This window comes from Erinaceus europaeus, chromosome X, assembly GCF_950295315.1.
Source record: "Erinaceus europaeus chromosome X, mEriEur2.1, whole genome shotgun sequence".
Taxonomy (NCBI): Eukaryota; Metazoa; Chordata; class Mammalia; order Eulipotyphla; family Erinaceidae; genus Erinaceus; species Erinaceus europaeus.
Genome location: NC_080185.1, coordinates 89,122,006 through 89,144,916, shown reverse-complemented (window position 1 = coordinate 89,144,916; position 22,911 = coordinate 89,122,006). Strand labels below are relative to the sequence as shown.

At 49.4% G+C, this 22,911-nt stretch overlaps 1 protein-coding gene across 1 annotated transcript; it reads right to left on the bottom strand.

The window, feature by feature from the left end:
• Positions 1-52: 52 nt before the first annotated feature.
• PRICKLE3 (prickle planar cell polarity protein 3) lies at positions 53-20,479 on the bottom strand. The gene is made up of 9 exons (XM_007529422.3): positions 20,325-20,479; positions 18,849-18,934; positions 15,338-15,521; positions 9,662-9,775; positions 7,590-7,727; positions 5,626-5,829; positions 5,351-5,537; positions 3,873-4,172; positions 53-750 (listed from the first exon to the last, which is right to left on the bottom strand). Exons 1-9 carry the CDS (start codon positions 20,364-20,366, stop codon positions 164-166), a joined length of 1,842 nt encoding a protein of 613 aa, XP_007529484.1. The 5' UTR covers positions 20,367-20,479; the 3' UTR covers positions 53-163.
• Positions 20,480-22,911: the final 2,432 nt, after the last annotated feature.

The following is a 22,911-nucleotide window of genomic DNA, read 5'->3' as shown; positions in this document are numbered from 1 at the left end:
CACTTTCTCTACCTCTTTCTTTGCCTTCTCTATCTATATATTGAAACAGTAATACAGACAGACAAATAACAAAGGAAGAGGATTTATGACTTGGGAGGGGGGGAACCATCATCTATACTGGCTTGAATGCCCCCACCTCACGCCCTCCAGGATTGTCTCGCCATCAAGCCACAATGCAGTTCTTGTCTCTGGCCTTTCGAGGTGTCCCTTGGCGCACGGCCTCCGGGAGCTGGGGAGATGGGGAGTGGGGTGTCTCGGTGGTGTCTGTAGCAGTTGCAGGCCTGCGCAGATGTGGGGGAAGCGGGATGCGCTCGCCCAGGAAGAAACCATCATCCTCTGAGGAGTCAGAACTGGGACTGGAGGCGGAGCTGGAACAAGATCCCAAGTCTGACCCTGACCCCAGGTCACATGGATGGTGGTGCTGTCTGCCTGAGGGGCGGTGGTGGGGGAGGTGGTGGTGATGGTGGCAGTGGTGGCGGTGGCGACGGCTGGGGCCCCGAGGTGGGGGGCTTCGTGGCCTGCGGCGCTGGGCTGGTGGTGCACTCAGGGTCCTTCGAGGACCTCCCTCTGACACCAGTGGGTCTCGGAAACTGACACGTGGGGTACTCTGTCGACCGAAAGCACCATCTTCTGGGCCTGGGTCAGGCTGACCTGGAGGTGACTCTGGGGTGCTTCGTAGCCCCAGCTCTGGCATGGAGTGGCGGTGGGGAGCCCCTCTCAGAAAGTGGGTAAGTTCCTTGGAACCTGCATCTGGGCAGAGAAGGAAAGAGGACCAGTTAGTTTGGATAGTGTGCTGTTTTGATATTTGTGAGACCCAGGTTTGAGCCCTACCCCCATTGCACTGAAGGAAGCTTCCGTACACCCTGGTCTCATCCTCTCTACCTGAAAAAGTCATCCTGGAGTGAAGCCTCAGTGATTATGGGGGGATAAAGATGAGGGGGAGAGGGAGAGAAGAGAAAGAACACAAAACCATGCTTAAGGACCTGGGTTCAAGCCCTGGTCCTTACCTGTGGGCAGGTAACGTGGTGAAACCATGCTGCAGGTATTTCTCATTCTTTCTATCTACCCCTTCCCTCTCAAATTCTATATCTATCTCTATATATAATATATATGTATACACACACACACACACATATGTATCTTATTCCCTTTTGTTGCCCTTGTAGTTATTATTGTTGTCATTGTTGGATAGTGCAGAGAGAAATGGAGAGAGGAGGGGAAGACAGAGGGGGAGAAAAAGACACCCGCAGACCTGCTTCACCGCTTGTGAAGCGACTCCCCTGCAGGTGGGGAGCTGGGGGCTTGAACTGGGGTCCTTACTTACACTTTGCGCCACCTGAGCTTAACCCTTTGTGCTACCGCCCGACTCCATATCCATATATATATATATATATTATCAGAGCACTGCTCAGCTCTGGCTCGTGGCAGTTTGGAGGATTGAACCTCGGGCTTGAGAGCCTCAGTCATGAAAGTCTCTTTGCATAACCATTATGCTATACCTCCACCTACTATATATATATATTTTAAAACCAAACATGGGGGTTGGGCGGTAGTGCAATGGGTTAAGGACCATGGTGCAAAGTGCAAGGACCGGCGTAAGGATCCCAGTTCAAGCCCCCGGCTCCCCACCTGCAGGGGAGTCGCTTCACAAGCGATGAAGCAGGTCTGCAGGTGTCTATCGTTCTCTCTTCCTCTCTGTCTTTCCCTCCCCTCTCCATTTCTTTTTTTAATTTATTTTTATTTATTTAAGAAAGGAGAAATTAACAAAATCATAGGATGGAGGGTACAACTCCACACCATTCCCGACACCCAATCTCCATATCCCATCCCATCCCCAATAGCTTTCCCATTCTCTATCCCTCTGGGAGCATGGACCCAGGGTCCTTCTGGGTTGCAGAAAGTGGAAGGTCTGGCTTCTGTAATTGTTTCCCCGCTGAACATGGACGTTGACTGGTCGGTCCATACTCCCAGCCTGCCTCTCTCTTTCCCTAGTAGGGTGGGTCTCTGGGGAAGCGGAGCTCCAGGACACATTGGTGGGGTCTTCAGTCCAGGGAAGCCTGGCCGGCATCCTCCCCTCTCCATTTCTATCTGTCCTGTCCAACAACAATGACAGCAATAGCAACAACAATAATCACAACACCAATAAAAAAACAAGGGCAATAAAAGGGAAAAAAATAGCCTCCGGGGGCAGTGGATTCGTGGTGCAGGCACCAAGCCCCAGCAATAACCCTGGAGGCCAAAATAATAATAGTAATAATAATAATTTATTTAAAAAGAGATGGAGAGAATGCCTATGTCTGTATCCATTTTGTCCCTTCTAGAGGGAAGGTGTGTGGTTTTTCCTTCCATCTCCTCTCTCTCCAACTAGGACCAAGACCGTGGGGAGAGGCATTAGGGGGAGAGGGGAAGTGGTGAGCCTGTAAAGTGGGGAGGAGTCGGGGCACTGGTTGGGGGAAAGGGGAGAGCTAGAGGGAAGTCCCTAGAACCAAAGGAGCTGGATTGGAGAGGTGTATGGGATGTGGCTTCTGTTTTCAGGCAGCTCCGGACGGGCTGAAGTTGAGAAGGTACTAGATAGAAATGAGGCAATGGGAAATGAGGCAGGAAGTAGACGCAGCATTGCTTTCTCAGGCTTTATGTCCCAAGTTTTTTTTTTTAATTTTTTAAAAAATATTTATTTTATTTATTCCCTTTTGTTGCCCTTGTTTTTTTTTTTTTTATTGTTGTAGTTATTATTGTTGTTGCCGTTGTTGGATAGGACAGAGAGAAATGGAGAGAGGAGGGGAAGACAGAGAGGAGGAGAGAAAGATAGACACCTGCAGACCTGCTTCACCGCCTGTGAAGTGACTCCCCTGCAGGTGGGGAGCCGGGGTTCGAACCGGGATCCTTATGCCGGTCCTTGTGCTTTGCGCCACCTGCGCTTAACCCGCTGCGCTACAGCCCGACTCCCTTTGTGTTTTTTTTAAGTATTTTTTAAACTTGATTATTTTTCCCTTTTGTTGCCCTTGTTGTTTATTGTTGTTATTGCTGTTATTATTGTTTTTGGATAGGACAGAAATGGAGAGAGGAGGGGAAGACAGAGAGGGGGAGAGAAAGAGACAACTGCAGACTTGCTTCACCTCTTGTGAAGCGATTCTCCTGCAGGTGGGGAGCCAGGGGCTTGAAATGGGATCCTTACGTTGGTCCTTGCGCTTTGCGCCACATGTGCTTAAACTGCTGCGCCACTGCCCAACTCCCTACGTTTTTTTTTAAAACTTCACTATTTTTTACCCTTTTGTTGCCCTTGTTGTTTATCGTTGTTGTTATTGCTGTTGTTGTTGGATAAGACAGAGAGAAATGGAGAGAGGAGGGGAAGCCAGAGCGGGGAGAGAAAGAGACACCTGCAGACCTGCTTCACTGCCTGTGAAGCGAACCCCCTGCAGGTGGGGAGCCGGGGGGCTTGAACCGGGATCCTGATGCCGGTCCGTGGGCATTCTGCCATATGCACTTAAACTGCTGCACTACTGCCTGGCTCCCAGGTCCCAAGTTTGACCCCTGGTATCACATATACTGGAATCATGCTCAGGCTTTCCCTTCTCCTAAATAAATAAATAAATAAATAAATATCTCAAAAAAAGAGGAGGAAGGGCCTAGGTGTAGAGGATGGAAGGTTATGGGTTTGGGGTAAAGGAGAAACTTGGGTCCAACAGGGAACAGATGGGACAGGTCCTATCAGAAGGAAGCAGGCTTTATGACGGGGAATAGTCTACTTTGAATTGAGACTTGGCCTGGGATTGTTTGAGGACTGAGCCTCAGCTGAAATGGGCCGGGAGGCCAGAGAGGCACAAGGTGAAGCAGGGGTGGGTGGGGTGACCTTGCTGGGGAGGTGAACTCACCAGGTACTGGCTCGGTACTGGTGCCTTTGGCGGCTGTCTCAGACGCCCCGTCTGCGGTAGAGAAAGGGGCTGTGGGTCCGTGGAGTGGTGCAGAGACCATGCCTGCGCTCCAGCTGCGGCGGCCCGGCTCAGGGGCAGCAGTTTCAGATGGCAGGCTGCAGGCCCTGGAGCAGAAGATGAGGCCACGGCGAGGCAGGAAGGGCCGGCCCAGGAGGGCCCGCCCGCAGCGACTACAGCAGAAGCAGCGGTCCGAGGCATGCCAGTGCTGGCCCTCATAAGACATCTGGCCCTGGTCTAGGCCTGTGGGCAAGGTCAGGAAAAGGGAAAGTGAGGTAGAGACCCAGACATTCCTCATGCCTTCTGGTTTCTTACATTTCTTTTCTTTTTTAAAAGATCTTCTTTATGGGTGGCTGGGTGGTCCTAAGCACACACAGTAAAGTGCAGGGTCCAGTGCAAGGATCCGAGTTCGAGCCCCTACTCTCCACCTGCAGGAGAAACACTTCACAAGTGGCAAAGTAGGTCTTCCTCCCTCCTCAATTTCTCTCTCCTATGCAATAAAATGGAAAAAAAATGGCCACCATGAGCAGTGGATTTGTACTGCCCAGCACCAAGCTCCAGCAATATAACCCTGGAAGCTAAAAAAAAAAAAAAAAAGATTTTCTTTGTTGAGAAAGACAGAAGTAGAGAGAAAACCAGACATCTCTTTAGCACATATGCTGCTGGGGATTGAACTCAGGACCTCATGCTTCACAGTCCAGTACTCTATCCACAGTGCCGCCTCCTGGGACACATCTCTCTCTCTGTACTTTTCTCTGGCTCTCTTTCATGAAAAATAAGGGAGTCAGGCGGTAGCACAGCAGGTTAAGCGCAGGTGGTGCAAAGCGCAAGGACCGGCGTAAGGATCCCGGTCTGAGCCCCCAGCTCCCCACCTGCAGGGGAGTCGCTTCACAGGCGGTGAAGCAGGTCTGTAGGTGTCTATCTTTCCCTCCCCCTCTCTGTCTTCCCCTCCTCTCTCCATTTCTCTCTGTCCTACCCAACAACGACGACATCAGTAAAAGCAACAATAATAACTACAACAATAAATCAACAAGGGCAACAAAAGGGAATAAATAAATATTTTTAAAAATTTAAAAAAGAAAGAAAAATAAATAGATAAAAACTTCTTTTTTTTTTTCATCAGGGTTTATTGTTGGGACTGCAAATCCACTGCTCCCAGCAGCCATTTTCCCCCTCTTTTCTGTCTTTTTTTCTTTGCTAGGAGAGACAGAAATTGAGAGCTGGGAGGGAGGTAAAGAGATATCTGTATACTGCCTTACCATTTATGAAACTATCCCCTGCAGGTGGGGTAGGGGGCAAGGGCTTGAACCTGCATCCTTGTGCTACCACCTGGCCCCTATCATTATTTTCAAAATGTCTAATGGGAGATAGGCCCCATGGCCCAACTGTCCACCCATCCTCCACCACCCCAGTTTACGCACCAATGTGCTCTCCACAGCCGTCACAGTACTCAGCATGTCGGGCCTCGTAGCAAGCACAGCAGTGCGGGCGACTCTGACGCATGACATAGCGTTGCCCGCCCAATGACACCTCACACTCAAAGCAGCAGAAGTGGCCCATGTGCCAGTGTCGGCCCTCGGCCTCCGTGCACTCCGGGGAGAAGATGATCTGGTGGGGAGGGGGCACATGACTGTCAGGAGGGCCAGCCCCTAGCCTCCCTGGCTCCCGCCCTCCCCAGAGATGGAGGGACCCCGACCTCATCACAGGCTTGGCAGCGTGGGCGCAGGCGCTCAGCATGGTGGCGGCCACAGTAGACCTTGCCTGCATGGTAGAAGTAGATGAGGTCCACTAGCAGCTCCCGGCAGGTCGTGCACACGAAACATTGCGGATGCCAGCAGGCCCCCAGGCCTGCTCGGCTGGCAAACACGGCGATGTCCCCGCCTCCAATCTGCTTCCCACACTGTGAGGTGACAGAACGTCACAGTCACTCAGATTAGGTGGAAAGTGGTCCCCTGAGGTGTGTGTACCCACTCTGAAAAACACTCTGTCTTGTGATTATGGTATCTCCCTTGCCAGGTAAGTATGAAAGGCTCTGTCTCCAAGTGGGTGACAAGTGACCCAGCCTCATTGTTCTGAGTCAATTTTTTTCATATAGAAAGAGGTAGATGGGGGGTCGGGTGGTAGCGCAGCTGGTTAAGCGCACGTGGCACAAAGCGCAAGGACCAGCACAAGGATCCCAGTTTGAGCTTCCGGCTTCCCACCTGCAGAGGGGTTGCTTCACAAGCGGTGAAGCAGGTCTTCAGGTGTCTATCTTTCTCTCTCCCTCTCTGTCTCCCCCTCTTCTTTCCATTTCTCTCTGTCTTATCCAACAACGACAACAGCAGCAACAACAACGGTAACAACAACAACAACGACAAACAACATGGATAACAAAAGGGAAAAAATAGCCTCCAGGAGCAATGGAGGCACCGAGAACCAGCGATAACCCTGGAGGCAAAAAAGAAAAGAAAGAGGTAGACAGTGGTCTTGGAGTTGGTGTAGTGGATAAGGTGTTGGACTCTCAAGCATGAGGTCCCAAATTCCATACTGTGACTGCATGTGCCAGAGTGAAGCTTTGGTCCCCTCTCTCTCTCTCTCTCTCTCTCATCATCAATCAATCATTCAAAGGAGAGGGAGAGAGTATGACAGAGAAAGACACCATAGCACAAGAACTTCCTCCAGTGCAGTGGGATGCAGACTTGAATCTCTGTGCATGGCAAAGCAGTGCATTATCCAAGTGAGTTATTTTGGGCTGGAGGAAGTGGGACACCATTTCACTAAAGACTTTTTTTTTTTTTTGCCACCAGTGTTATTATTGGCGTTTGGAGCTTGCCTGACTCTACCATTTTGGGTGGCCATTTTCTTTCTTTCTTTTTTTTTTTTTTAAGAATTTATTTATTTACTCATGAGAATAATAGGAGGAGAGAAAGAACCAGACATCACTCTGATATATGTGCTGCCAGGGATCGAACTCAGGACTTCATGGTTGAGAATCCAATGCTTTATCCACTGCGCTGCCTCCTGGACCACTCGGGTGGCCACTTTCTTTTCCTTTTTTTTTTTTTGTTTTTTTTCATTTAATAGGACAGAGAGAAATTGAGAGGGATGGGGAGATAGGTAAAGACAGAGAGGCACCTGCTGTACTTATTCATCGTTCATGAAGCTTCCCCTCTGCAGGTGGGGAGTTGGGGTATGAAGCCAGGTCCTTGTACATGGTAACATGTGTGCTCAACCAAGTAAGCCACTGACTAGCCCCACTATTATTTTTTCCCTGAGGGAGAGAGGAAGATAGACATAGGCAGCACTACTCCACCATTCATGAAGCTTCCCCCCTGCAGGTGAGAGTCAGGGAAACTTGAACTTGGGTCCTTGACATGGCAGTGTGTACACTCTACCGGGTGTGCCCCTGCCAGGCCCTATGGGTTGTGGGGATCATATTCTATCCACCATGTAGATACTAGGCTTTCAGTGGCAGGCTCATATCCCCTGGGGTTCGAGCAAAAGTGCTGGCCACTTTCAGAAGCCACCCAGGCGCAGGGAAGATAGCATAATGGTTATGCAAACAGACTCTCATGCCTGAGGCTCCAAAGTCCCAGGTTCAATCCTACACACCACCATAAGCCAGAGCTGAGCAGTGCTCTGGTGTTAAAAAAAAAATGGCAAAAGCCACCCAGACCTCACCTCCTCACAGATGGCCCCCGTGATGGTCACTGGGAAGATGCGCACGGTGCCACGCCCCAGGTTCTCCCGCTTCCGCTGTTGGCTAAAGGCCCGGAGCTCTTTCTTCTCCTCTTCTTCCAGTGCTGTGCAGTACTGAGCCTTTGAGGAGGGGGTTGGGAGGGTAGGGGAGCGGGTTTTCCAGGTTCCTCCTTTGGTGACTGCCACCCCCCCCCCAATTCCATCTACACTCCACAAGTTAACCTATAGGGCACTAAGGAGTTGACACTCCCTGCCTGAAATCCGCACACGGCAAAGGACTAGCCCGATTGATCAATTCACTTTGCCTCCAGTGCCTCTGCCTATTTATTTATTTATTTGAGAAAGAGAGAGATAGAGACAGAGACCATAGCAGCAAACTTCCTTTCAGTGAGTGTGGTGGGGTCCAGGCTTGAACCTGCGCCACGCACATGGAAAAGCAGCACACAATTCAAGTGGGCTATTTCACTGCCCGATATTGTCTCTTTTGTTTGTCTACAGTGTCTTCTGAAATAGAAGCCTCAAATTTTCATGAGGCCACCATGTCTGTTTGTTCTCTGATGAACATTTATTATTATTAATGTTTTGTCTTCACCCAAACTTCACTGCTACAGGATGACTTTTTCGGCAGGGGGAATAAAGAAACAGAGAGAGACACAGAGACAGAGACAGAGGAGACCACAGCACGGAAGCTTACTCCGGTGCAGTGGAGACCAGACTTGAACCTGGTAGATGCATGTGGCAAAGCAGCACACCATCCATCCAGTGAGCTATTTTGTTAGCCCTAGACTGTTATTTTTTTCCCTTCCATCAGAGGGATCGCACATGTGGGAAATTTTTCCTATTAGGTCAACATTTTATTTTATTTTTAAAAAGATTTTATTGGGGGTCGGGTGGTAGCGCAGCGGGTTAAGCGCACATGACGCAAAGCGCAAGGACTGGCATAAGGATCCCGGTACGAGCCCCTGGCTCCCCACCTGCAGGGGAGTCGCTTCACAGGCGGTGAAGCAGGTCTGCAGGTGTCTATCTTTCTCTCCCCTTCTCTGTCTTCCCCTCCTCTCTCCATTTCTCTCTGTTCTATTCCACAATGATGACATCAATAACAACAAGAATAAAAAAACAAGGGCAACAAAAGGGAATGTGTGTGTGTGTGTGTGTGTGTGTGTGTGTATGTGTGTGTGATTTTATTTATTAATTAACAAGAAAGGAGACAAAGAGCCAGACATCACTCTGGTACATGTGTTGCCATGTACCATGAATTTAGGACCTCATGCTTGAGAGACTAATGCTTATCCACTGTGCCACCTTCTGGACCACATTTTACTTTATTTTTATTGCCACCAGGGTCATTGCTGGACATCCTTGACAGCAATTTTATCATGCCCCCCCCTTTTTGGTAGGACAGACAGGAATTGAGAGATGGGGAGATAGAGAGAGGGAGAGAAAGAGAGATACCTCCATATCTGCTTTACCACTCTTGAAGCTTCCCCCCTGCACATGGGGAGTGGGGTCTCAAACTCAGGACCTTGCCCATGGTAATATGTGCGCTCAACTGGGTGTACACCTGCCTGGCCTCCCTCAGGCCACCTTTTCATTTTGATAGAGAGACAAGAGGAGTAGGGGACAGATACCACAGTCCTAGCGCATACCTGGTGTCACGGAACTGCCAAGGGGCCCCAGAGCTGGAATCTGGGCTCAGTGTGCAACAAGGCACTCAGCCTACATGCTGAAGTACCTTCAGTTCCCCCACTAAGACCCATTATTTGAGAGAGAGGGAGAGAGAGAGAGAGAGAGAGAGGAGGGGGGAGGGGGAAGGGAGAGGGAGAAGGAGAGGGAGAGGGAGAGGGAGAGGGAGAGGGAGAGGGAGAAAGTGTGTGTAAGATACCACACAGCACCACTGCTTCCTTCAATTTGGTGGGGCCGGGCTTGAACCTGGATTGTGTACAAGGCAAAGCTACGCACCAGGTGGGTTTTTCACCAACCCCTGCCCACCTCTTTTCAGCTTCCCAGTGTTTTCCAGGCTTGTACCCCCTACCCAAACTTCCCCCTCTCCTCACCTCACTGTCATGTGGGGGCAGCTGGTGCAGCAACTGCTTGATCCGGTATTTTTCCCCGAGACTGTTGACATACGGGACCTTGTCTTCAGGGAGGCAGCTGAAAAACTGGTATACCTGGATAGCACAGGACGTGGAGGAAACGGTTGAGACTGGGAGTTTGAATCAGGGCATAGGAGGATGACAGGGCCCTGTTTCCCTGAGCGCATTAATTTATTGCGGGGGGGGGGTGGTCCACTGGGCAGTGGAGCACCTGGTTGAGTGCACGTTACCATGTGCAAGGACCTGGGTTTGAGATCCTGACCCCCTACCTGCAGGGGAGAAGCTTCGCAAGCAGTGAAGTAGTGCTGCAGGTTACTCTTTCCCTCTCCCCTCTCAGTTTTTCTCTCTCTGTCCTATTACTTAAAATAGAAAAAAAAAAAAGAGAGAAAGGAGAAAATGGCCGCTGGGAGCAGTGTATTCACAGTGCCACCACTGAGTTCCAGAGATAACTGTGGTGGCAATAAATAAATAAATAAGGCTGAAATCTTCAGAAGGCAACTTTGGCTCCCCCCCCATTTCTTTCTGACATGTCGGATTATTTCTGCTGGCTCCCAAACATACTCAGAGTTGTGGTCCCTGGAGTTGGCATAGTGGGTAAAGGGTTGGACTCCCAAGTACGAGGTCCTCAGTTCAATCCCTAGCTTGCCTGTGCCAGTTCACACTCTCTCACCAATCAATAAATCCTTTAAAAAAATGCTCAGACTTTCCTCATGCAGTCACTCAACTCCTTACAAACCACCCCACTTTTTTCCTAAAGATTTTATTTATTTATTAATGAGAAAGATAGGAGAGAGAGAATCTGACATCACTCTGGTACATGTGCTGCCAGGGACTGAACTCAGGACTTCATGCTCGAGAGTCCAGTGCTTTATCCACTGTGCCACCTCCTGGACCACCAGCACCCCATTTGTGTTATTCCTTTTAGAGTACAATCCCTCAAAAGAGTAATGTGGGCTCACAGAAATAGCTCCCTTGGACAGTGTGCTGCTTTGCCATGTGCACGGCCCAGGTTCAAGCCCGGTTGCTGCCGCACTGGAAGAAGCTTTGATGTTGTGGTCTCTGTCACTCTGTCACTCAGTCAATCAATCAATCAAGAATAATTGCAAAGGGGCCGGGTAGTGGCGCACCTGGTTGAGCACATATATTACAATGTGCAAGGACACATATATGTTCGAGCCCCCAGCCCCCATCTGCAGGAAGAAAGCTTTGCAAGTGGTGAAGTAGTGCTGCAGATGTCTCTCTGTCTCTCTGCACCTCTATCACCCTATTAATTTCTGGCTATCTCTACCCAATAAATAAAGATAATAAAATAAAAAGTAAAAAAAAATAATTGCAGCTGGGAGGTGGCACAGTCCATGTTGGCGGCACATGCAGACTGCCAGTCATGAGGTCCTGAGTTCAATTCCAGGTATGCCATGTACCAGATGATGTTTTGGTTTTCTTTCTACTCTCTTCTCTCTTCTTAATAAACAAACCGATCTCTTTCTATATATATTTATTTTCCCTTTTGTTGTCCTTGTTGTTTTTTATTGTTGTTGTAGTTATTGTTGTTGTTATTGATGTCATTGTTAGATAGGACAGAGAGAAATGGAGAGAGGAGGGGAAGACAGAGGCGGGAGAGAAAGATAAGACACCTGCAGACCTGCTTCACCGCCTGTGAAGCGACTCCCCTACAGGTGGGGAGCCTGGGGCTGGAACTGTGATCCTTGCGCTTCGCGCCAAGTGTGCTTAACCCACTGTGCTACTGCCGGACTCTCAACAAACCGATCTTTAAGAATTAAATAAATAGGGGCTGGGTGGTGGCACACCTGGTTAAGTGTACATGTTACTATGTGTAAGGACCAGGCCCAAGCCCCTGGACCCCACTTGCAGGGTGAAGCAGTGCTATAGGTCTCTCTCTCTCCTTCTCCTCTCAATTTCTGTCTTTTATCAAATAAAAGTTTAAAAAATAAATATGAAAAAATTTGTCTGTTTATGTGTCCACCCATCATTCTTTTTAAAAAAAAATAATTTATTTCCCTTTTGTTGACCTTGTTGTTTTTTATTGTTGTTGTAGTTATTATTGCTGTTGTTGGATAGGACAGAGAGACATGGAGAGAGGAGGGGAAGACAGAGAGGGGGAGAGAAAGACAGACACCTGCAGACCTGCTTCACTGCCTGTGAAGTGACTCTCCGGTAGGTCGGGAGCTGGGAAGCGGGATCCTTCCGCTGGTCCTAGCGCTTTGTGTCACGTGTGCTTAACCCGCTGCACCCAACTCCCCCACCCATCATTCTGATTCAGTCCGGTCCACCTGCCTCTCCTCCAGAGCTATTCTCATCAAGGTCACCAATTCTACCCACAATGCTTAAGTCATTTAGTTTGATGGGTTTAGCATCTGCATCCCTGAACACAGCTGAACATTTCTACTTCCAGGGAACACTTTTTTCCTTTCAGCTTTCAGAATGCCATTAAGTCCTGGTCTTCCTCCTGCTTCATCTGCTGTTTCCTTTCTCTCTTTTTTTGACACCTGCAGCCCTGCTTCACCACTCACAAAGCTATCCCCCTGCAGGTGGGGACTGGGGACTAGAACCCAGGTCCTTGTGCAATGTAACGTGTACTCAACTAGGTAAACCACCTGGCCCCTCCACTGTTTCTTCTCTGTCCCCTTTTTTTAAAGATTTATTTATTCTCTTTTGTTGCCCTTGTTTTATTGTTGTAGTTATTGTTGTTGTTATTGACGTGTTGGATAGGACAGAGAGAAATGGAGAGAGGAGGGGAAGACAGAGAGGGGGAGAGAAAGACACCTGCAGACCTGCTTCACCGCCTGTGAAGGGAACCCCCTGCAGGTGGGGATCCAGCAGCATGAAACCGGATCCTGATGCTGGTCCATGGGCTTTCCACCATGTGCGCTGAACCCACTGCACCATCGTCCAGCTCCCCTCTCCTTTGGTTTAAGCTCATCTAGCTGATCACTCTGTATGAGTGTCCTGGGACTCGTCCTTGGTCCTCCTCCCTCTGTCTACATTCACTTCCTTGGAAGTCATTTAACCTTGCGACTATAAATAGTTTTCGCATGTCCCAGTCACATACCTCCAGCCTGGTTGCCTCTCCCTGGAGTTAACGCAACTTGGCCAATCATTTGGCTAACTAGCGTCTCTCATTCCAGTTAGCCAAACCAAATTTACATTCTGAGCCTTCAAACAAGCTCCTGCCTTGACCTTTACCTAATCAGTTATCTCTCCATCGCTGGGGGCAACTTTTGTTTTTTTAATTTTTTTATTTCTATTTTTTATACTTATTTTCCCTTTTCTTGTCCTTGTTTTTCATTGTTGTTGTAGTTATTATTGTTGATGTCGTCACTGTTAGATAGGACAGAGAGAAATGGAGAGAGGAGGGGAATACAGAGAGGGGGAGAGAAAGACAGACACCTGCAGACCTGCTTCACCAATTGTGAAGCAACTCCCCTGCAGGTGGGGAGCCGGGGGCTTGAACTGGGATCATTAAGCAGGTCCTTGCGCTTTGTGCCATGTACGCTACTGCCCGACTCCCTGCTGGGGGAAACTTTGACTCCTTTCTCTCTCTCTCTCTTGCCCTTGCCCACAGTAAACTCACTCATCTCCACTTTCAAAATATATTCAGAGGGCTGAGGAGATAGCATAAAGGTTCTGCAAAAGATTTTCCTGCCTGAGGTTCCGAGGTCCCAAGTTCAATTCCCCAGCACCATCATAAACCAGAGTTGAGCAGTGCTCTGGTTAGTAAATACATAAATCTGAGGCTAGGTGGTGTCACACAGATGTTAACATGTGCAAGGACCTGGGTCCTCATCTGTATGGGGGGAGCTTTACAAGTAGTGGATCAATGATGCAGGTATCTCTACTTTTTTTAAAAAATTTTTTAAATATTTTATTTATTCCCTTTTGTTGCCCTTGTTGTTTTATTGTTGTAGTTATTATTGTTGTTGTCGTTGTTGGATAGGACAGAGAGAAACGGAGAGAGGAGGGGAAGACAGAGAGGGGGAGAGAAAGACAGACACCTGCAGACCTGCTTCACCGCCTGTGAAGCGACTCCCCTGCAGGTGGGGAGCCGGGGTTGAAACTGGGATCCTTATGCCGGTCCTTGTGCTTTGCGCCAACTGCGCTTGACCTGCTGCGCTACAGCCCGACTCCCCGTATCTCTACTTTCTGTCTCTCTCTTTGCCCTTCTCTGTCTCACCCTTTATCAAAAGAAAAAATGAGAGAGAAGGAGAAGAAGGAGAAGAAGGAGAAGAAAGAGGAAGAGGGATGGTTTCTTGAAGCTGTGGAGTTCTTGTGTAGATACCGAGCCCCAGCGATAACCCAGGTGGCAAAATCAATCAAGCAATCAATAAATCTTTAAAAAATAATAAAGGCTTTCTGCAACCCACAACGACCCTGAGTCCATACTCCCAGAGGGATAGAGAATGGGAAAGCTATCAGGGGAGGGGATGGGATATGGAGATCAGGTGGCGGAATTTGTGTGGAGTTGTACCCCCTCCTATCCTACGGTTTTGTTAATGTCTCCTTTCTTAAATAAAAAAAATAATAATGTGTTCCAGGAGGTGGCACAGTGGATAAAGCATTGGATTCTCAAGTAGGAGGTCCTGAGTTCACTCCCCGGCTGCACATGTACCAAAGTGATGTCTGGTTCTTTCTCTTTCTCCTCCTATCTTTCTCATTAATAAATAAATAAAATATTTAAGAAAAAGAAACAAGATAAGCATTTCCTTAAAAAGAAAAAAGAAGAAGCCTGAAAGATCAGCTTCTCACAGAGGCTTGCCTGGGCAGCTCATTTGTAATTCTCATATCTTTTTTTCCACTCTCATCCTACCTGCAGTTTATTCCATAGCCTCTATGCCGTCAGACATGCTTTTAAAGGTTTGTTGGTTGTGGCTGCTCTCTTTGGGAAGCTAACTTTCATCTGGGTGGATATTATAGTGTGCGTGTTTATTCACCGGGGTTATCACATGAGGCTCCGTGCCTACACTATTCCACCACTCCCAGCAGTCGTTTTCATTTTTTTCTTCCCTGGGGACAAAAGGCGAGAGAGAGAGAGAGAGAGAGAGAGAGAGAGAGAGAGATGGAGAGAGAGAGAGAGAGAGAGAGAAGGAGAAGAAGGAGAAGGAGAATAAGGAGGAGGAGGAGGAGGAGAAGGAGACACCACAGCATCCCTTTACCACTCTTGAAGCTTTTTCATTCCCTGCAGGTGCTCCCATATGATTGCCCAGGACTCGAACCCAGCTCACCATGCATGATTGGATGTATGCTCGACCAGGTGAGCCACCAGATAGCCCTCCCACCACCACCCATGTGTTTGGGTCATTACTGTGTCTTCTGACCCTGGCATAGTGTCTAACACACATTGATGCTCCATGACTGTTGATTTGTTGAATCAGTGAATGAATGAGTGAATGACTGAAGTTCTGGGCTGAGATCCGAGGGAAGGAGTAGCATCGGAGAAGGAACTGGCACAGTGACCATTTAAGGTCCTCTGTGTGTGGTGACTGCATACCTGAGTGTCCTGGATGTCGTTTCCCACCTGTACACACATATGCACATGTGTGGATGTGTGGATGTGTGTGCTTATTTGTGTATGTATGTGTGTATGTGCATATCCCAAAGCGGATGGTGGCCTGGGGTCACCTGTTCTGGCTTGAGACCGGGTGGTACCCAGGCGTACTCCTCAGAGGCGCAGCCGGAGTCGTCATCAGAGATGGAGTGGCGTTGGAAGTCTGAGATGAGCCGGCACATGATGCGTTCCAGGTCCAGGGGCACCGACTGAACAGCATGCTCCTCCCTTGGGCACTTGCAGTGCTGACAGATCTTCCTATGGGGGCCAGTGTGGAGGGGGTGTCACTTATGGCTTGCCCACCCTAACCCTTCCACAACCCAGGGAAATCCCCAACCCGGGATAGTGACACAAAGACAAAGGACTCTGAGCCAGGACAGGGCTCAAAGCTGAGGGCAGGCGGTGAACTGGGGGTAGGGCTGTGGGGTCTCAAGGCCATGTCCCTGTCTCCTGACTTTTAGCTCTGGAGCTGGGGGGTAGAAGCTTCCATCTCCTGGCTAAGTGAGGGTGTTGTTCTGAGTTTGAGGCTGGGGTTATGAAGCTTGGTCCTTTCCTCTGTATCTCCAGGAAACCTTCCTTTCTTCTTATTTAATAGGACAGAGAGAAACTGGGAGACAGACACCTGTAGCACTGCTTCACTGATCATGAAGTTAACCACCCCCCCTTGCAGGTGGGGATCTGGGGCTTGAAGCCGAGTCCTTGTATATGGTGACAGGTGCACTACCACACAGCTTCCAGGGAACTTTCTCCAGCAACAGGCTCCAGCCTGCGGTGAGGTCCTGAGCTCCTGGGTGGGTGGGGTGCTAGGCCTTGGTCTGTGGTGTTTTGTGAAGTGTCTTGGGTTAAGAGCACCGGCTGGGAGGAACTGGCAAGAAAGCTCACTTGGATGGGTATGACTGTGCTAAAGGAAGCTTAGGTACCGAGGCGTCTTGCTCTCTGCATCTCTATCTGAAAAAAAAAATTGGCCTGGAACAGTGAAGCTCCAATGATGACAACAACAACAAAAACACAGAGAGAGAGAGAGAGAGAGGAATGAGTGGGAATGAGTGGTAGTGCCACCCAGTGGGTGACACAGTGGATAAAGCATGAGGTTCTGAGTCTGTACCAGTATTACCTGTGCCAGAATGATGTGCTCTGGTTCACATTTCCTTCTTCTCTCTCTCTCTCTCTCTCTCTACCAATCCATTAACAAGTCAATATGTATTTAAAATGAAAAGGTTCCTTAAAAATAAAATAAAAAGATGAGGGAGTCGGGCAGTAGTGCAGCAGGTTAAGCGCAGGTGGCACAAAGTGCAAGGACTGGAGTAAGGATTCCAGTTCGAGCCCCCGGCTCCCCACCTGCAGGGAAGTTGCTTCACAGGTGGTGAAGCAGGTCTGCAGGTGTCTGTCTATCTTTCTCTCCCCCTCTCTGTCTTTCCTTCCTCTCTCCATTTCTCTCTGTCCTATCCAACAATGACGATAATAACAACTATAACAATAAAACAAGGGCAAAAAAGGGAATAAATAAATATAAATAAAATAAATAAAAAGATGAGCGTAGATAGCATAATGATTATGCAAAGAGTCTCTCATGCCCGAGGCTCCAGAGTCCCAGGTTCAATCCCCTGCATCACCATAAACCACAGCGTGTATATATATATATATATATATATATATATATATATGTGTGTGTGTGTGTGTGTGTGTGTGTGTGTGTGTGTGTGTGTGTGTGTGTGTGTGTGTGTCAGGGAGGCTAGGGCATTGGGTCTGTGAGAGGAGTTCTGAGCTGAATAAGAAAGGTCATTGTGGGAGTCGGGCGGTGGTGCATTGGGTTAAGTGCATGTGGTGCAAAGCGCAAGGACTGGTCAGGATCTCTGTTCAAGCCGCCAGCTCCCCACCTGCAGGGGAGTCACTTCACAGGCAGTGAAGCAGGTCTGCAGGTGTCTCTCTGTCTCTTTTCCTCTCTATCTCCCCCTTCTCTCTCAATTTCTCTCTGTCTCTATCCAATAATAAATAAATAAATAAATAAAGTTAAAAACAGAATTTCTTTAAAAAAAAAGGTCATTGTACAAACTATTGTATTTACTGTCGAATGTAAACCATTAATTCCCCAATAAAGAAATTTAAAAAAAAGAAAAGAAAGGTCATTGTGGGGTACTTAGCGAACAGATGGAAGTTCTCCCTAGAGATGGGCCTCAGAAGTTTGGTGAGACCATTTCTGGGGTGGGGTGGGGTGGGGTGGAGGGACTGTTCTGGGAATTGGTCAATGGGAGTTTTGCTGAGAATCATCTTGAGTTTGTTTTAAGACAGAGGCTGAGAGAGACAGATATGGGGGGTCGAGTGGCAGCATACCTGGTTAAGTGCACATAGTACAAAGCTCAAGGACCTGCACAAGGGTCCTGGTTCAAGCCCCTGGCTTCCCATCTGCAGGGGCAATGCCGTACAGGTGGTGAAGCAGGTCTGCAGGTGTCTATCTTTCTCTCCCCCTCTCTATCTTCCCCTCCCTTCTCAATTTCTCCGTCCTACCCAATAAAATGGAAAAAATGGCCACCAGGAGCAGTGGATTCGTCAGAGCCCCAGCGATAACCCTGGAGGTAAGGAGAGAGAGAGAGAGATCACAGCGCTGAATCTTCCTCCAGTGTGATGGGGGCCAAGCTCGAACCTGGGTTGCTCATATAGCAAAGTAGCTCACTATTCAAGGGAGCTATTTCACTGACTCTATAATTTTTAAAAAGATTTACTATTGGGAGTCAGGCAGTAGCGCAGCCGGTTAAGCTCATGTGGTGTGAAGTGCAAGGACCTATGTAAGGATCCCGGTTCAAGCTCCTTGGCTCCCCACCTGCAGGGGAGTCGCTTCACAGGCAGTGAAGCAGGTCTGCAGGTGTCTATCTTTCTCTATCCTTCTCTGTCTTCCCCTCCTCTCTCCATTTCTCTCTGTCCTTAGCCAGTCCTTGAGCTTCGCGCCACATGTGTGTAACCTGCTGCGCTACTGCCTGACTCCCTCTCTGTCCTATCCAACAACGACGACACCAATAACGACAATAATAACAACAACAATAAAAAACAAGTGCAACAAAAGGGAAAATAAATAAATAATATTAAGAAGAAAAAAAGATTGACTATTGACAGAACATCAGGACCTGAGCCGTGCACTTGACACAGAAGCACACTTTCCCCATAAGCTATGCCACTGCTCTAGAAGTTCATTTTCTTTTTTAAATTATTTTATTTTTTTTCGGTTTTTATTTTTCTTGCCACCAAGATTATCCTTAGGGCTCAGTGCTCACACTTCGAATCCACCGCTCTTGGCACCCATTTTCCCCCTCCCCCCTTTTCTAGTTTTATTTAATAAGACAGAAAGAAACAGAGAGGGAAGGGGGAGATAGAGACACCTGCAGATGTGAAGTGTCCCCCTGCAGGTGGGGAGCCGGGGGTCGAACACAGGTCCTTGTGCATGGTAACAAGATGTGCTTGAGCTCTGTTCTTCCCTGTACTCCACTCTGCAAATCATAAGCCTTGAGCTATGGCCAAAACCCTTGGAACCCTTGGGCGTTACCTCTGAGGGCGGGGCACCCAAGAAGGCGAGGCCTTGGCATGGTCACCTACCTCCAGCCGTGCAGCAGGAAGCCCGGGCATTGTTCATGGCAGGAGTTGCAGGGCTGGCCACGGTCCGGGTCCTCTACCTCCGGAGGCTGAAGTGTGGGGGTGTGGACGCAAGAGAGGCCCCGGAAAAGTTAACGCCCAACTTGTCCCACTCCTGGGCCTGTCATCACAGGCTGGGGCCTGTTCTGCTGGAGCAGCACTAGGCAGGCTGGGACAGGGCCCAGGGAGTGCGAGGGAGGGGTACAGGAGCTAGAGGAGGGGCCTCTGGGCCACCCCCCCCCCTTTCAAGGAATTCTCCTCTTGGGCAGGTCTTAAGTTCCCACCAGCCTCTCTCTCCTTTCCAGGCTGCAGACAGACACATCCCCTGGAACTCGGGGTGCTCTCTTAGGCCTCACCTCTCGTCCTTTTCTCCACTCAGGAGGCCCACCAGCAGCACCCCAGTTGCACAGATTGGGGTCTGAGTGGCCCCTCTGTCCCGTGGGGATACCCATAGGAACTTGTCCCTCTTTTCAGAAGCTCCCACCTCCAGCTCCCTGCCCCCCCCCCCACACACACTCCCTTTAACTTCTCAGACCCAAGCAACTGAAGCTCAGATGTCTTTTAGAAACCCCCACTTTGGGCTCGTGAAATAGCTCACTTGGCTAGTGGACTGCTTTGCCATGTGCATGAGCCTTGGCCCCCTCTGCCTTGAAAGGGGCTTTGGTGATACGAGCTCTTTCATTTTCTCTCTCTCTATCTTTCTGTCTCTATCAAAATAATAAATAATGGGAGCTGGGGAGATTGCACAATGCTTGTGCAAACAGACTGTAATGCCGGAGGCTCTGGGGTCCCAAGTTCAATCCCCTGTACCACCATAAGCCAGAGCTGAGCAGTACTGTGATAAAATAAACAAACAAATGATATATAGAACCTAACCCACGAAGTCAGGACTCTTAGCCGCCATAATAATAATAATAATAGTTATTATTATTATTATTATTAGAAGCCCCTACCCCAAGAAGATAGGTCCCTCATCTTCCAGATCTACTTTAGACCAGCAATCCCAGACCGGGCCTGGAAAAACACACCCAGAGGCAGAGAAGGAAACTCATCCTAGCTAGTGAGTTCAAAGCTTTCTGGTTCAGTAGAAACCTGGCTCTCAATCCTTTGACACCCCCTACCCCTAGTATTCTCACACTCCATAAAAGGGGGTCCCTCTCTTCAGTTCTCAGAGGCTCAGGAGTTCCTGCTCAAGCCAGGATCCCAAGACTCAATCCCTGCGTTCACAGAACCTCCTCCCATAATTCCCAAGCGAGGCAAGGAGCACCAAGTCCTGGGGTGCTGATAAAAGTGTGTGGAGAAGGCCACCAGATCAACATGTTTCGAAGCAATCCCAGCCCCCACCCCCCATTTCTGGGAAGTTCGGATAGATGGGTCCCCAGCAGCTCTGCGAAGAGCGTCTTGGTTATCCCGGTGCCCTGCCTTGATTTCCCCACTCACCGCCCTCCCGGAACGGCGCCGCCGGGACCCACGCGCGAACATGGCGCGGCCGGGCAGGGTCAACGCCGGGACCGGCTTAGGCCAATGGAGTCCTCCCTGCCGTCAGGCCCCCACGTCCGGGCTCGGGAGTACACTGGATTCAGTAAACCTGACACCAGCTGGGGTGGAGCGCGCCCCAGTAAGGCCCGCCCTCGCCAGCCTGCTCACCAAGGCGCCCCCTGCCTTGAGGTGAGGGCCACGCAGCCTCGAAAGTGGCCTGGGCAGAAGCTGGGCATCAGATGGCATAGCAGCCCCTCTTCCAAACCTGCTATGTGGCCTCTCACAGGACATCTGACGGCTTGGGTATTTGTCATTTTAAAAAGTTTTTGTTTGGAGAGATGGAGAGGCAGAGAGAGAGAAAGTGAAAGAGACAGCCAGGAAGATTCCCTCAATGCAGTAAGGGCCCGGCTTCAACCTGGGTTGTGCACATGGCAAAACAGCTCACTGCCCAAGGGAGCTAGTTCACTGGCCCTATGATTTTTTTTTCTTTTTTTCTCCTCCAGGGTTATTGCTGGGCTCGGTGCCTGCACCATGAATCCACCGCTCCTGGAGGCCATTTTTTCCCCCTTTTGTTGCCCTTGTTGTAGCCTCGTTGTGGTTATCATTATTGCCCTTGTTGACGCAATTTGTTGTTGGATAGGACAGAGAGAAATGGAGAGAGGAGGGGAAGACAGAGAAGGGGAGAGAAAGATAGACACCTGCAGACCTGCTTCACCGCCTGTGAAGCGACTCCCCTGCAGGTGGGGAGCCGGGGGCTTGAACCGGGATGCTTACGCCGGTCCCTGCACTTAGCGCCACATGCGCCTAACCCACTGCGCCACCGCCCGACCCCCCCTATGATTTTTTAAAAGAATTTATTTATTTATTCATGAGAAAGATAGGAGGAGAGAAAGAACCAGACATCATTCTGGTACATGTGCTGCCGGGGATTGAACTCAGGACCTCATGCTTGAGAGTCCAACGCTTCACGCCACGTGCTCTTAACCCACTGCACTACTGCCCGGGCCCCTAACCCAAGACTTTTTCCCAAGGCTCTATCCGTTGTTCCCCCTTCCTGGAACCCATAGGCTGTCTGTATTAAAGTACTGGTTTCCCTCTTCATTCCTTCCTTTCTTTTATTTATTTTGGATACAGAGATAAATTGAAGGGAAAATAGGGAGAGACAACTGTAGCACTGCTTCACCACTTCTGAAGCTTCCCCCCTATAGGTAGGGGCTGGTGGCTCGAACCTGGGTCCTTATGCTCTGTAATGTGTATACTCAACTAGGTGCACCACCCCCTGGCCTTCCTTTCTACCTTCCTGTCACTTTCTCTCTCTCTTTTTCTTTCTTCTTCTCCCTCTCTACTTCCATTCCTCTCTCCCTTCCTTTCTTTACACTAGGGTTGTTTCCCTAAGAAGGCTTCTTCGTGAGGTCACCACAAAGGTGGACTCTTTCTCCCCCTAGATAGTGAGACAGAGAGGAAGATGCCATAATACCTCTCCTCCACTCATGAAACTTCTCCTGTATAGGTGCTCCCACACGGTGTCTGGGGGCTCGAACCCAGGCCCTTGCTCATGACAATGCTACTCTACCGTGTGAGCTTCCCCCAGCTGCCTTCCTCCATGTCACTCCTGGTCCTTGACAAATGGTTTCTTGGATCAGGTGGTGACACACCTGATAGACTCTACCTGATAGAGTGCAAGGACCTGGGTTCAAGCTCCCAGTCCCCACCTGCAGGAAGAAATCTTGACAAGTGGTGGAGCAGGCTGCAGAGCCCCCTTCTTATTTTCCTCAGTCTCTATCATATTTTTTAATATTTATTTATTTATTCCCTTTTGTTGCCCTTGTTATTTTATCATAGTCGTTATTGGTGTCGTCACTGTTGGATAGGACAGAGAGAAATGGAGAGAGGAGGGGAAGACAGGGGGGAGAGAAAGATAGACACCTGCAGACCTGCTTCACCGCCTGTGAAGTGATTTCCTTGCAGGTGGGGAGCTGGGGGCTGGAACCAGGACCCTTAAGCCAGTCCTTGCGCTTTGCGCCATGTGCGCTTAACCCTCTGCGCTACCGCCCGACTCCCCATATTTTTTTTTCTTTTTTTTCCTCCAGGGTTATTGCTGGGCTTGGTGCCTGCACCATGAATCCACCGCTCCTGGAGGCCATTTTCCCCCCTTTTGTTACCCTTGTTGTGGTTATTATTATTGCCATTGTTGATGTTGTCATTGTTGGATAGGACAGAGAGAAATGGAGAGAGGAGAGGAAGACAGAGAAGGGGAGAGAAAGACAGACACCTGCAGACCTGCTTCACCGCCAGTGAAGCGACTCCCCTGCAGGTGGGGAGCCGGGTGCTCGAACCGGGATCCTAACGCTGGTCCTTGTGCTTTGCGTAACCCACTGTGCCACCGCCCGACCCCCTCCCCATATTTTTTTTAAAGGAAAAAAATAGTCACGTTGTCATGCTGCAGAGAGCCACAGAGATAACCTGGTGGCAGTGAAGTTTTTTTTTTTTTTTTTGCCCCCAGGGTTATTGCTGGAACCAGGAAACCACTGCTCCTGGAGACCATTTT